This window comes from Fusarium sambucinum, chromosome II, assembly GCF_050947815.1.
Source record: "Fusarium sambucinum isolate potato_lamoka chromosome II, whole genome shotgun sequence".
Taxonomy (NCBI): domain Eukaryota; kingdom Fungi; phylum Ascomycota; class Sordariomycetes; order Hypocreales; family Nectriaceae; genus Fusarium; species Fusarium sambucinum.
Window position 1 is genome coordinate 9,317,677 of NC_139293.1, and position 14,135 is coordinate 9,331,811.

General features: G+C 46.9%; 8 protein-coding genes across 8 annotated transcripts; 5 read left to right on the plus strand and 3 right to left on the minus strand.

The window, feature by feature from the left end:
- Nucleotides 1-365: 365 nt before the first annotated feature.
- Nucleotides 366-759, plus strand: FSST1_010027 (uncharacterized protein; the record flags this gene model as incomplete). The annotated part of the gene is made up of 2 exons (XM_083227054.1): nt 366-632; nt 685-759. The coding sequence occupies 2 exons, from the start codon at nt 366-368 to the stop codon at nt 757-759; spliced, it is 342 nt and encodes a 113-aa protein (XP_083085988.1).
- A 514-nt stretch (nt 760-1,273) lies between these two features.
- Nucleotides 1,274-2,596, plus strand: FSST1_010028 (Gfo/Idh/MocA family protein; the record flags this gene model as incomplete). Its single annotated transcript, XM_083227055.1, has 1 exon — nt 1,274-2,596. One exon carries the CDS (start codon nt 1,274-1,276, stop codon nt 2,594-2,596), a length of 1,323 nt encoding a protein of 440 aa, XP_083085989.1.
- A 127-nt stretch (nt 2,597-2,723) lies between these two features.
- On the minus strand, nt 2,724-5,411 carry FSST1_010029 (uncharacterized protein; the record flags this gene model as incomplete). Its single annotated transcript, XM_083227056.1, has 6 exons — nt 2,724-3,606; nt 3,654-3,833; nt 3,880-4,559; nt 4,604-4,684; nt 4,732-5,206; nt 5,254-5,411. The coding sequence occupies 6 exons, from the start codon at nt 5,409-5,411 to the stop codon at nt 2,724-2,726; spliced, it is 2,457 nt and encodes an 818-aa protein (XP_083085990.1).
- An 824-nt stretch (nt 5,412-6,235) lies between these two features.
- Nucleotides 6,236-7,409, plus strand: FSST1_010030 (NADP-dependent oxidoreductase domain-containing protein; the record flags this gene model as incomplete). Its single annotated transcript, XM_083227057.1, has 3 exons — nt 6,236-6,400; nt 6,449-6,626; nt 6,676-7,409. 3 exons carry the CDS (start codon nt 6,236-6,238, stop codon nt 7,407-7,409), a joined length of 1,077 nt encoding a protein of 358 aa, XP_083085991.1.
- Nucleotides 7,410-7,931: 522 nt separating this feature from the next.
- On the plus strand, nt 7,932-9,087 carry FSST1_010031 (chaperonin 10-like protein; the record flags this gene model as incomplete). The annotated part of the gene is made up of 3 exons (XM_083227059.1): nt 7,932-8,077; nt 8,122-8,852; nt 8,906-9,087. 3 exons carry the CDS (start codon nt 7,932-7,934, stop codon nt 9,085-9,087), a joined length of 1,059 nt encoding a protein of 352 aa, XP_083085992.1.
- A 49-nt stretch (nt 9,088-9,136) lies between these two features.
- FSST1_010032 (PLC-like phosphodiesterase) lies at nt 9,137-10,530 on the minus strand (the record flags this gene model as incomplete). Its single annotated transcript, XM_083227060.1, has 2 exons — nt 9,137-10,365; nt 10,416-10,530. The coding sequence occupies 2 exons, from the start codon at nt 10,528-10,530 to the stop codon at nt 9,137-9,139; spliced, it is 1,344 nt and encodes a 447-aa protein (XP_083085993.1).
- A 757-nt stretch (nt 10,531-11,287) lies between these two features.
- Nucleotides 11,288-13,317, plus strand: FSST1_010033 (uncharacterized protein; the record flags this gene model as incomplete). Its single annotated transcript, XM_083227061.1, has 3 exons — nt 11,288-11,646; nt 11,701-12,663; nt 12,717-13,317. 3 exons carry the CDS (start codon nt 11,288-11,290, stop codon nt 13,315-13,317), a joined length of 1,923 nt encoding a protein of 640 aa, XP_083085994.1.
- Nucleotides 13,318-13,423: 106 nt separating this feature from the next.
- On the minus strand, nt 13,424-14,002 carry FSST1_010034 (uncharacterized protein; the record flags this gene model as incomplete). The annotated part of the gene is made up of 1 exon (XM_083227062.1): nt 13,424-14,002. One exon carries the CDS (start codon nt 14,000-14,002, stop codon nt 13,424-13,426), a length of 579 nt encoding a protein of 192 aa, XP_083085995.1.
- Between the last annotated feature and the right edge of the window lie 133 nt (nt 14,003-14,135).

Genomic DNA, 14,135 nt, shown 5'->3' on the forward strand with positions numbered 1-14,135 from the left:
TGATGAGTATTGATCCGGCTTCGGAGATGCGGGGCGGATATGTCTTTTTCCCATTCTATTGAGTTTATCCATTGTACCCCAGTCAGTGGTGGCCTGATTTAAGATGAAGGAGAAAGATATCTAAACAGATTTCATATCGAAAGTTCAATCACAAGATTATAGTGCGCATTTATAAGTCAATTCGGCGCAATAGCACTGGTGGAGCACGTAATTTCAGCGCGTACTTTACAATGGCATTGTGGATATTTTAAAGAGGGGTTGAGTCAGTGGATTTTAATCACGACATCACGAGAAACCTCTTTTAATCCAACCTCAGCCTCTATAACCCAGATTGCACAACCTCTCCATCCTTCTACTACTTCAAAATGCCCATCATCAACGCTGAAGCTCCTCCTACCTCAACCGACGACACCCACTACGTCGTCTACTTCGCCTCAGGTGAACCCTCTTGGTGCCCTGATTGCCGCAATGCCCTCCCTGCTTTGAACGCCGTCTTTGGCGATGCCTCAGCTCCCAATGCGCATCTAGTCAAAGCAGGTTCGCGAGAGGAATGGAAGGGAAACCCCGACAACAAGTATCGCAAGGCGCCTTACGATATTCAGTGTCTTCCCACTGTTGTCAAGGTCAAATATGTGAGTTTGAGAAAGTCAATAACAGGGAGGGAAGCTGATAGCTTGAACTTAGGGTGCGGAGGTTGGACGTCTCGGCGATGATGAGAGTCAGAATGAGTCTGACCTTCGCAAGTTGGTGAAGCTATAAGTAGAGCAGTCCTGGCCTGGACTATTTTGGCTCGATTGCGGGTTTACATGAATGATAAATCACGATCATGACACGTGGGTGAAAGCTTGGCAGTCGAGCTCCCATTACAAGCATCATGAATCAAGATTCATCGCCTTTCTCCCCGATACATCAATTAAAGGACACCTCACCGAGGTTATCGTCAAGTCGGCCATAAATATAGTATCCGAGCAATATATAAAGTGGAAATGCTCCAGTTCTCCAACCTTGATCATCCACGATGCAAGCCAACAAACTTGATAAAACTGGTACACTATCTCGAAAGGGCGTGATCTGCACCCCAGCCAAGGAACCTCCACCTCTAATGGACTGACAGTTGGTATTCGGGGAATCCTTGCCCGAATCACCGGCGGGGTACATATTACGAGGTACCTGAGTAATCCGTCACTTATTGGAGTATTTAATTGACATGTTTACGTCGTTGATGAGGGGTTCTGGTCATCATCATCTTTTTTTCTAATAAACTCTTCTCAAAATGCCTTCAGAACAAATCAAGCGCTATGTCATTGTTGGCATGGGCGTTCGCTCTGCCATGTACTATCAGGCTATTATCCAGGACTTTAAGGATGTAGCCAAGCTAGTTGGTATTTGCGATACCAACCAAACAAGAATGGATGTTGCAAATGAGCACATTGTTGAGTTGGGAGGTGAAAAGGTTCAAACCTACAAAGACACCGATTTCGACAAGATGGTCCAAGAGCAAAAGGCAGATGTTGTCATCGTCACAACAATTGACCTCTTCCATCACCACTACTGTATCCGTGCCATGGAACTTGGCTGCGATGCTATTACGGAAAAGCCAATGACCATTGATGAGCATAAACTCCAACAAATGGTCGACGCAGAGAAGAAGACGGGTAAACAAGTCCGCGTTCTTTTCAACTACCGTTACGCTCCCCATCACACCAAGGTCCGCGAGCTCATTGACTCTGGCGTCATTGGAGAGATTTCAACAGTGCATATGGACTGGATCCTTGACTGTGCGCATGGCGCAGACTTTATGCGACGCTGGCATCGTCATAAGGAAACCAGCGGTGGTATCCAAATGCACAAATCCATCCACCATTTTGACCTGGTGCATTTCTGGCTCAACACTGAACCAGAGCTTGTTTATTGTCTTGGCGATCTTCGTTTCTACGGCAAGGAAAACGCTGAGCGACGAGGAGAGAAGAACCTTGGTGAGAGGTACAAGAACAACGATGATGCCAAGAACGATCCTTTTGCGTTCCAGCTTGATGAGAACGAGCGCATGAAGAAGCTGTACCTTGAGGCTGAGCATGAAGATGGATACATCCGTGACAGAAATTGTTTCGGAGAGGGTATTACGATTGAGGATAACCTGTCCATGATAATCAAGTACAAGAACCGCGCTGTCATGACATACAACACCTACGCCTACGCTCCTTGGGAAGGTTACAGGTGTGTTTTCAACGGAACAAAAGGCCGTATCGAGATCAACGTCGTCGAGAGCGGATACAACCCCCTCGGTGATCCCGTCACTAAAGATGCTTCCGGAGAAGATGAAAAGTACATCCAAGGTGGTGTCGAACAGACCAAGATCGTCGTGTATCCCATGTTTGACAAGCCCTATGTCGTGGATGTTGTGAAGCAGGAGGGTGGACACGGAGGAGGAGATCCTGTCTTGTTGAAGGATGTTATCCTCGGTGATCAGAAGGATAGCTTCAAGAGAGCTGCTTATATCAGAGATGGTGGAAATGCGGTGCTTGTTGGTGTTGGGGCGAATCATAGTATGAAGAGTGGGATGCCAGTCAAGGTTCAGGATTTGGTAAAGTGGTAGATACCGAAGTAGCTGTACAAGAAATAAAATCTTAAAAAGTTATTCTATTGTGCAAATGCGCCAATATTGTTGCCAGTCCTAGGTTTAGGTATAAAACAAACAATGCTTTTGATATTGTACAAGGCTGTTAAAAAGAGTCCACAGACAACGCAACAGGCCCACCATTCTGTACAGTGTCATCTTCAAAGTCCTGATCTCCATTCCCAACTTCCATGATCCCAGAAAATAAGTCTTCCATTCTCACATCCCCTGCCTGTCCCATGTTATCCGGTGGGGAACCAAGCAACTCATATGGCCAGAAAGGTAAACCACCAGGGTCATTGAAATGTGACGAGTCCAACAACGGCATATTACCAAAGTCCAGCGGTGGAATATTCGTAATCTCACACAATGCAGCTGTAAGGTCAACAGGGAACGACTGTCTGTTGTTGAAGAACGATTCTTGACCTATCGTGATAGCGTCTTGGGCTTGGACATGATCTTGTAAATTGGCTGACACGATGCCGCTTTGAGTTGTGAGGTTGTCTGGTATGAGGTGTTTGTTCATTGCGGAAAAACGTTTACTCGACTCGTCGTCCATCGTTAACATGGAAGGTTGTTGTGATCTCGCAAAAGCACGACCAGCTTTTCTCAATGATGGTGGAAAGTCGCACTCATCCGGTAATCGTCCATTGCTAATGCTCATATCAAGAGTCATGACAAGTCTCAAGTAATAACTTGGTTTGTTCTTCAACATGTCGAGATAACTACTCGGTGATGAATCGTCTTCTGTACTGAACGGTGCAGGTGATCTTTGTTGGGCGAGTTCCACGACATGTCGAATGGCGCGCATGACCCAGTCTGTGATGTAGTACTTGTTCTTGTAGCTCTTCATCTGCTTCACAAGATTATCAACATGTTGTTGTTTTCGTGTTAGTATGCCACCTTCTTGGGCTATGGACTTCTGCTTAGGGCGCAGAAGTTCGACGTCGATCATTTGGAGGGCTAGAGGGAAGGCTGTGCATCCGATACTGGCAATGTTAGTACTGTGAGTGAATATGGAGAGAGATTAACGTACGCTGTCATGGGAAGCCATCGAGACAAGCCCAGACGGTCGAATTCGAGGAGACATTCCGTCACGCGCGACGCCGAACCTTGTAGATCTTCGCTCTGTCGTCGAAGTTGACCTTCTGATTGAGATGGTGGCAATAGACTCGATCGGAGGATATTGTAGTGGCAGACTGATAACCGAGCAGAGCTGTACCTGTTAGTCTTGACCAGAAAATAGAGAAGCTGTGACTCACTGATAATACATCTCGATAAGATTCTTGAACAGAATAATAGACTCTGTCTGTGACCCATCTTCGATCATCCTCTCCTCAAGAGTTGCTTTAGTCTCGGTCCACGCGTTGTACCATCTCTTCAACTCAATTTGACACAGACTCGCATCCTTAGCCACCTCCATTCTTCCCGAAAGCATCCATGACGGATTATTATAAAGAACAGAAACAACCGACAAAACATCTGTCAACACAACGCAAAGATCCACCAACTTTGCCAAAAGCTCAGCATGGAGTGTTTTCGTAGTAGAATCGTAGACATCAGAGTTATACAGCTCATCGCAAAGATCCGCACTTCCAAGCACTGAACACCCAGAGAAACTAAAATTGGCGGGTGTGATCTTTATGTTTTGTCGTGAAGTGAGTGGAAGTAATCTGTCGCAGATGATGCAGCACCACCAGAGTCGTTTAAGCGTGTTGCGTACTTTTTGTACCTTTGCGACTTCTGTGTCTCGGCTCGGGCGGAGGGATGAGTAGCAGTGGGCTTTGGCGACGCGGGCGTAGGATATGGCGATGCCGAGCCAGATTGAGCCCAGGGGTTTGTTGCCTGCGATACAGCGCGGGATGAGATGAGTGTGGGCGAGAAGGAGGGATGCCTGGGCGATAGCGATGCAAGACTTTTCGCAGCTGAAATCGTAGAGGAGCTGGGATTGTTAGTCGTGGTCGGAGAGTGCGGTGAAGGGTGTACCTTTGCTCGTCGGTAAAATGCAAGTTTGGCTTGATGGACATCTGGGAAGCCCAGCATTTTAATTGTTTCGGCAGATACAAACTATCACACGTCAGTCCAGCCCTGATAAACCAGAACAATGATCTTACTCCAGAAGAAATAAAGAGTACGCCTTGCAAAACCAGCATAGGCATCTCATATTCCACATCCCCATCAACCGAGTTATACGAAAGCCAAAAGTCCTTCTCGTTCAATATCGGAAGCATCGGATGTACATGTAAAAAATACTGCCTCAAAAAGTCATCCAGGGCAGCTCGTTGCGGGACAATAAAACAGCCCTGGCTGACGAGAAATGCGAGGTCTTGAGGGAAGATGTCTTTGGTATCGGGAACCTGAAGGAAGGCGTAGTCGGGATGACATGGCGGGCCTGATAAAGGAGCGACAATTCGGGAAGCGGATGATTCGGGAAAAGATGAAGAAGATGCGATTGACGCGGGAGGTGGTATCGTCGTCGTCGGTGTAATAGGTAGAGCTTGTTGGAATGAGGGTTCGGCGGGCTTCTCGGTATCTTGGGTCGGTCGGGGAGGTAGAGGTCCGTTCGGTCGCAATTGAGGAGTTGTTGATCTAAACAATTAATTTAATGACTACAAGGTAGTGATTGAGGTACTCACATTATTCCATGCCGTCTCTTAAACGTACAGACCTTGTCGTTGTGTCTACAATTGACACAAGGACCAGAAGGATCCTCAATAATACAGCGTACTTTGCGCGCGCGACAGAGGTTACAAGCCCTGGATACTCTTTTTCTTGTCGGTTTGGTCGGCTCCATCGTTGCTGTTTTGTACTTGACGAAAGGGACCCAGACCGAGGTTGGGAAAGATGTTAGAGACAAGTTCAAAGCCGATCCTGTCTTCAGGAAAGAAAATAGCGGTACGTCAGTCAGTTCCGAATCGAATTGCCGATGTCATCCCCACAGATCGAAGATGGTTCCCCGCAAAATTGTAGTGACGCTAGAGATGGAAGAGGTTTGGGTGGTAGAGGGCCCAGACCAGAAGGACTACAGGGTGGCATTAGCATAATTGTTAGCTCAAGCGAGGGAGCCTATCATTGCGAGGAGATTGGTCATGCTGGAGTTTGCCGAGTGAAGAATTGATGAAGAAAGGTTATGATTCATTAAATTGAATAGTTAATTGAGGCTCAATAGTTGCAGGTGGATAGCCATGGGATTTGAGATGGTTGTAGTGCCAGTAGTTCAGCGCATTTGCGGAATTACCTGTAAATCCGCCAAGTAGCGTTGTCTGTTCTAGAACATCCAGGGTAGAAACTGGGGTCTATGTTGACCCTGGCTTTCTTCTATTGTTCGGATATAACCGTCTGCTACATTGTCTGGCTATGGTACGGAGTAAAGAGTATATAAACTTGTGTATCAGTCTCTTCAACTCAAGTAGACCCCCAAACACACAGTCAACAGCGGGGTAGATAACCATAAGCATGATGATGCCATCGAATTGTATTTATCCGCCTATCAGGCTCACTACCTCTTTGTCCATCTCAGATCATCTTGACTGTCTGACCATTGGAGCCAGTGCATAAAACAAGCAAGCCTCTGCAATCTCTTTTCTTTTCTTTTTACACTCAGTCAAACCAATCAATATGGCTTCCAACCAACTCCCCACACAACTCAAGGCTTCCCTCGAGGCATCCAAATGCGAGTATCGCAATCTTGGCAAATCCGGTCTTCGTATTTCAGTTCCTATTTTTGGATGCATGAGCTTTGGAGACAAGAGAGTTCTTCCATGGGTCATCGGCGAGGAAGAGGTATGATGTCTCACTTGATCGTGATCCCCGCTAACGACGCGTCAATAGGCACTTCAGCTCCTCAAGGCGGCGTATGATCGTGGTCTCAATACCTGGGACACCGCAAACACGTACAGTAATGGTGTATCGGAAGAAATTGTCGGCAAGGCATTAAAGAAGTTCAATATTCCTCGCCACAAGGTTCTCATCTTGAGTAAATGCCGCTGGGCCGTGGGCGAAGAGCCAAGTAGATACCCCGTCCAGTGATGCTGTCCAACCTTCTGACAATGTCTCAGGTGCGCGTCACATCAATTACAAGCCCGAATTCGAAGCCTCAAAAGACTACCAAAACCAATATGGTCTCTCCCGCGCCGCAATCTTCAATCAAGTTGAAGCATCCCTCAAACGTCTCGATACCGACTACATCGATTTATTGCAGATCCATCGCTACGATGAATTAACCCCCCTTGAAGAAACCATGAAAGCGCTTCATGATCTGGTTCAATCGGGCAAAGTCCGATACATCGGTGCAAGCAGCATGTGGGCGACACAATTCGCCCGAATGCAATTCGTAGCCGAGAAAAATGGCTGGACGCAATTTATCAGCATGCAGAATCACTACAACCTTCTCTACCGTGAAGAAGAGCGTGAAATGATCCGATATTGTAATGACACAGGCGTGGGGATAATTCCCTGGGCGCCACTCTGTCGCGGGCATCTGGCCAGACCGCCAGCTCAATTTGGGGCTACAGACAGAAGCAAGGGCGAAAAAGAAAGTTCAGGTGAGTTGTCAGATGTTGACAATAAAATCATCAGGAGGGTGGTGGAGATTGCAAACAAACATGAATGGCCTATGGCACACGTGGCGTTGGCTTGGATCCATCAGAGGGTTACGAGTCCGATTATTGGATTTAGTAGTGTTGAGAGGATCGAACAGGCTATTGATGCAAGGGGAAAGATTTTAAGCGAGGACGAGGTGCGGTATTTGGAAGAGTTGTATGAGGCCAAGTCTATTTCTGGACATAGTTAGATGCGATAGGGCTGGCTCAAGCTGTTTTACACGCAGAGAAATGTTTATTCCATTTGGGCATTATAATTGAGGAAGCCATGTTTTAATTGATCGACTTGCAATTGATGTCAATCCGACTTCGGCAGATGTGTCGGCTAGTTTAGTTCGGATCGGTACCTTTGAACGGCTATCTACAAGTTAGCCTGCCGGGAAACTTGGTGTGTACACAAATGTGTATGCATATAATGACCAACAGCCTGAGACATGTCATGGATATGAGTGACACAAACTGACCTACCATTCTGTTCCCCAGGTCCAGTTATTCTGATTGCCGGGCTGGGGTTCTGATAACCGGGCTGAAAATGCTCTGATTCCCGGGGCTGAGACACGGCTGGTATAGCCTATTGCCCAGTGCCAGTGGACATTACCCACTAACCAGCCCCTCTCTTGGCCCCCCATCATCAGTATTCCAACAGGTTCTTAAATCCTCCCATTTCCGTCCCAATTGAAGTCAACATCAAACCATCATTGTCACACATCAAGATGACCATTTCAATCCCTTCTTTCCAGAAAGCAGCTGTCATCAAGAACCCCGGCGACGAGGCTCGAATTGTTATCCGATCAGATGTCCCAGTTCCCAGCCCTGGGAAAAATGAGATTCTGATCAAGCTGTCCTGCACTGGCGTTTGGTAAGCAAAACACATTGGATCAAGACGATTACTGACTTTCCCAGTGGCTCAGAGTGTCGTGCCCTTTCAGGATGGGGCCCCTACAATCCCATCGTCGGTCATGAAGGCGTTGGAACAGTCGTCAAACTCGGCCAAGACGTTGACGCCAGCTTTCTCAACAAAAGAGTTGGCGTCCAATGGCTGTACAGCGCCTGCGATGATTGTACAGTCTGCAAGTGGGGTTACCAGAACAACTGCCCGAAGCAGCTCAACACTGGCAAGCACGTTCCTGGCACTTTGCAGGAGTACATGATCGCAAATCCCAGGTTTGTGACTGAGATTCCAGACGAAATCTCGGACGAAGTAGCTGCCCCGCTACTTTGTGCTGGGCTTACCATGGCTGGGGCGGTGTCACAACTTGAAGAGTATGTCGACAGCGAGGAGTGGGTGGTGATTTCTGGGTCGGGAGGCGGTCTCGGACACTTGGGTGTCCAGATTGCGAAGTGGTTGTTCGGTGGCTACCGTGTCATCGGAATAGATACTGGAGACGCCAGACGAAAGGTGAGCTTGGACAGTGGTGCTGAGCACTTCATCGACTTTGCCACCGAGAACGTCGAACAGAGGGTCAAGGAGATAACTGGTGAGGGAGCAGCAGCTGTCATTGTGGTCACTGCATCTCAAGAGGCTTTCATCCAAGCTCCAAGCTTGGTAAGGAACATGGGAATCATCGTCATGGTTGGGTTGCCCAAGAATGACTTCAATATTCCCATCTCAGCATCTGTCTGCTCGGCTCGAGGTCAGTACTCCCCACAAGTTGATCTGTTTACTCATAGCTAACTTTGCTCCAAGGCCTCACTGTTACTGGTGTTTCAGTTGGTACAGAGGGACAGATGGAGGACATTCTACAGCATGCATCGGCAGGTGTAATAGTTCCGAACGTCAAGGTGGTCGAATTTGAACAAGTCGGGCAGGTGATGGATGATCTCCAACGACAGACAGTCACAGGAAGGGTAGTTGTCAAAATTTCATAATTTCCATCAGTAGCATTACATACAATCTATCCTACATATCCATTTTCCCTCAGTTGTTGAAAACCTTGTCGTTGATGGCAATCACCAAAGGAAGATATTCCCTGTGGTTGAGGTAATCAATGTAAACCACGTTCGGAAACGCCTTGTCAGTGACCTCAGGCAAAAGCCTCAGGTAAAGTTCCTTGTTACACTCTCGAGCAAGGTACTTGATCGGCTTGATCGAATCACCAACTTTATCAGCGAAACTCGTGACACTTCCAGACCACGCGGGCACCTGCTGTGTCAAGGTCCAGGAGATCAGGAAGAGGCGCTTGTCCTTGGATGACATGTGGTCCTTCATCTTCTCGATTTGATCGTTGACCATGTACTCGGTTTCATCTTTGTTGGAGTATTCGTTTCGAACATTGAATTGGGAAGACTTGTAGAATCCCTTCTTCGCGTAGTCGCCCAGACTCATGCTGCCCCATTCCTCGATGATACATACGACTGCTGCTTTTCCATTGCCGATAAATTCATCGAGTTTGACAGAACTGAGGTTGTTCGCCTTGGACTTGTCTTCGATGATATAACGATGCTCAAGTTTAAGAAGCTCTTCCATAAGCTTGTGCCATTCCTCCTTGTTGAACTCGCGCCACTCTTCGACGTCGCTCTGAAGAGAGTGGGAGAAGTTGATGATGATAAGTTCACCGTTGTTCTTTGTGAACTTGTTTACACCGTCGATGATACTGGAAATAGACTCTCCTCGAGCACCGACCTTGCCGGTGTAGTGGCCGGTGCACCACTTTCCTTTGTAGAGTTGAGGACGAATGTCAAAGTATCTCGCTCCTAGTTCGAGCTGTCCATGGATGTCCTCTGACTGACACAAAACATACGGATCGATAGGACTGACTGGAACAAGAGAGTGTGAGGTAGTTGACATGGCACTATCATGAGTTCCCAGCAAGCAAAGTTGCGAAAGAGGACGTTTACCCAAAGTTCCTCTACACTGTTGCATCCAGTCCATGGGCGGGTTGGTAGTGTGAAACTCATCCTGAGTGCCAGACAGAATAAAAGTAATGCATTCGTCGTGTCGCCAGCCAAGTTGAATCTCAGAACCCTTGGAATTACCGACTGCTTCCATAGAGTCGAGCTTCACCCAGAGTCTTTCATCATCGTCGCGGACGTGAATGGTGAAGCTGCATTTGGTGCCCTCTAGGGTATACTTGACAGACCCGCTTGTGTCGGAACGCTTTTTGAACGCTCCCTGACTGAACTCGACGTAGATTCTAGGGACCTTTCCTATCAATTGGTGAGATTGAGGGTTGAAGATATCAGGAGGTTGGGCTTACCAGCTTCAATGACATCTGGGAAATCCCAAGACTTCATCTGATAGCTCATCTGGTCTGACCGTTTCCAACGGTACGGCGTACCGTTTACGAGAATGAGATAGCCACCGTCACCCATGTTGCACGACTCTTTCTGGTTACACTGAATTGGTTATGCGTTGTACAAGTGATGGAGGAGAAAGCATTCTCGCGACATGGTATCAATCTGGTCTGATTGCGAAGCTTGCACAGCCTCATCAGCCAAGACTAAACTCATTTCGTTCAGGGTCTGGTATGGAGCTGAAGGTGAGGAGAGCTTTGTCGAATCATAGAGAACCATTTGAAAAAAAAACCCCGCTCCAAGGCTGAAGATCCTGGTTAGTTCCGAGAGATAAAACAGTCTCTGTGTCAGCGGGGTTGGGTATTCACCGCCTACTCTTTTGGATAATGTCAGTTTGGCTGGTCTCGTCCAATTGCTATACTGCCACTGTTCTATGAATTGTCCAACGGCGATTTCCTTTTCAGGTCTGGATTGATGACTGCATACATTGAGCCCTACTTGCGGGTCAGTTACGGAATTAAGCGCCAGGAACGGCAGGAAATTAAACCGGTTATCGTTTACTAACCAGTCATTCTCTCTTTTCACCTAATTTCCGCCTTGCCATACCAAAGGCCTTCCAAGATCTCGAAACAATTTCCCGTTGCAGCTAGTGCGGCGACCCGGAATCGGTTGAATATACAGCATGTGTGCCGACAGCCTGAATGATTTGCTGAAATAAGGGAAGGCATTGTTCTTGGCAACAAGTTTTTTCTCCGTACGGATAGTATATATAGAATATTAGCGTAGTGATTCCCCTCGCCAGTCGGTCTACTCGGCATCTTCTACCAAACTTTAAATGGCGGGCCACAAGCTAACACCTGCTCTTATGGCAGGCAGCCTCCTCTTGGGACTATTACTTGCCCTTGGTCATCATTTTTATTACCTCTACCTTGACGGAAGGATTGTTGAAAGCCAGAGCCAACAGCAGTGGTTTCTGCGAGCTGGCACTGGTTTGGCCTTTCTAGTAAGGGCCTTTTTGTCTGCAGCCGTGGGAATTGCATACACGCAAATATTATGGCGAACCCTAAGATCTAAACCCATTACTATTCGGGGAGTCAACTCACTCTTTGGAGTCGTACACAATGTCTGGGACTTTGTTACTTGGGAACTTTGGACTGCTGCACCTTTACTCGCGGTAATAGCTATTATTTCATGGCAAGATTTCATAAATTCATCTACTACGGAATATTCTATTAACTCTTCTTGAAGGGCTCTTCCGCTTGTCGCAGTAATTACTCCAGCAACCCTAACTGTTGAGGTCTCGACCCAACCAAATATCACAGTCCTTGACGCACCGCTCCCAATTCCCGATTACGACACCAGAAATTCTTTTGGCGAATACTCAAGTATGGGACAAGGAATACTCATTCCATCAAACTATATGTCGAGACTATTTTTATCAGTGGTGTCCCAGGGCTCTATCTTAGCCCCCCCAGCGCCATTTCCGAATTCCTCATATGCTCTTGAATTCTATGGACCAGAATTATCATGCAACACTCCGAAGAACGCGTCATTTTTGAATCAGACGGCTAAAATGATTCAGGACAATAATTTCTATTCAACCACATTATTCGTTGCGTTTGTACCCACGTATGTTTATGATGGTGGAATCAACATCCTGCCGGTTGAAGATTGTGCATTACAGGGATTGAATGATACATTGAACACGACTGCACCGAAATACATAGACGAGACGACATCCAAACGCGCGAGCAGGCTCTATGTGATTAGGCCACATAGAACATACCCTCCCACTGAAATGGAGGCAATCGAGTGCAAACTCCACAACTCGTCCATTGCGCTCAATTTCACATTCGCCAACGGCCAGCACAACGTCATGTACAAGTCTAAAAAACTTAACCCCGTGTCGCACGTCGGCAAAGCACATTGCTATAACGAGGACCGTAGGTCATGTAACGCTGCTCTTGCCTATGGCTCAATTCTGAGTGCTATGGGCCAATTTCTTGTTGGCTACGTGGGAACGGGCAAATATGGCGATTTATATTCCGTATCGACGCAGATCAGAAGTTCTGTTCTTATGGACACTAAGGAGATGCAGGCTGCGAATAGCGGCACACCGGAGTCTATGATTGGAAATATTTCCCTGTCCAATGCGCTGGAAGACATATTTAGAAACGCTACAATCAGCATGTTCAGCAATTCAAACTTTCTGTAAGTTTCGATATGAACTTCTATCAACAAGCCTAACTTTCCGTTTTTCTTAGACAAAACAATACTGCGGCATCTCGTGGCCCCGTTACTTATTCATCTCCACAAAATGAATTCTCATACGAACCTCGAAATCTTTTCATTGCATACGGGATAGGACTTCTTCTTTCTTTCGCTATTGTTCTAGTCGGACTATTATGCATCAAGTCTGCCTCAGCTTCTTACGAAAGTCGCTTTTCAACTATAGTAAGAACGACAAGAAACCCTGAGCTCGACACCGTTGTACCTGCGGCAGAGACTACAGGGGTAGAACCTCTATCAAAATATCTAAGTAATGTCCGTCTGGTATTACGGCGACAAGGAGGAGGACCTCAAAGTAGTAATGGCGAAGAGGTAACCTTTTTCGCTGTGGATTCTAAATCGGACGACATGAAGATGGAGAAAAAGAATTCTCCAGCTGAATCTTTGCTGCAGCGGGATGAAGCGACGACACGCACGGATACGAGTGTTAAAGGCCCAACTGTACATAACGAATCATCGTGGGAAAGGGATGAGGGTCGAAATCTCGACGTCAGCGACAGAGAATCACCATGGGAGAGAAATGCGGGTCGAAATCTTGAAATGTATAACCACCGGGAGGATGCGAGGAGGGACTGAGATAAGACTTTTTAATTTGTTCTATATGTTGTCTTCGCCGTACCTTTACACCATATTGAAACACGAAACCGGTTAGTTGTATGCAGGAGCAATCGGCCTGCCTTCATTAATCTCGTCTACTCCTTTCAGACGCCCTGGTTATCCTGTTGTAATCCTCAATCTGAGCGACGCCGACCGCCAGTAATTCTTCAATGACTTCATTTTCTAGGTGTTTCTTGTATATGCTGATAATTCCGTTGGTTTTGCTCTCGTTGATTGTTACTAACAAAATAAGACCCTTGTTGTTCTTGAGTTTCCAACAAACTTTCGTGCCTGTACTCTTCCAGTATAAGCGTCCGAGGCCGCCGGCAGCATCGTATTGCCGCGAGGAGTCATGTGTTTTTATTTTGAGTTTGTGATCGGCTTGGGTCATGTTGATTTGGATTCTAGGTGGCATGAAGTGGTGTTTTATGCAAGCGATTCGTTGTACTTTGTCGGTGGTGGAGTATACTTCGAACTTGTGTCCTCGAGCGCCGCCAAACTTGGTGAGTCGCTTGATGGCATATCGAGGAATCTGTTCTCCGGGTACGCTCAGTGTTTGCATTTCTTCGGTCCATTTGTCGTATTGGAGTGTGAGGGTAGGCTCGTGGGTGATGATTCGACCGTCCGGTCTCACAGCGAACTTGACGATTGGATCAGCGGTCATTTTGATGATTTTATGGCTAGTAGATGTAGACGACGATGAGTGGGATAGTGATGACATAACTTCAGACGTAGACGTAGAACTTATACCTATAGGATGAGTTACAAAGGCATCACAAATTAAACGTTGGACAGTA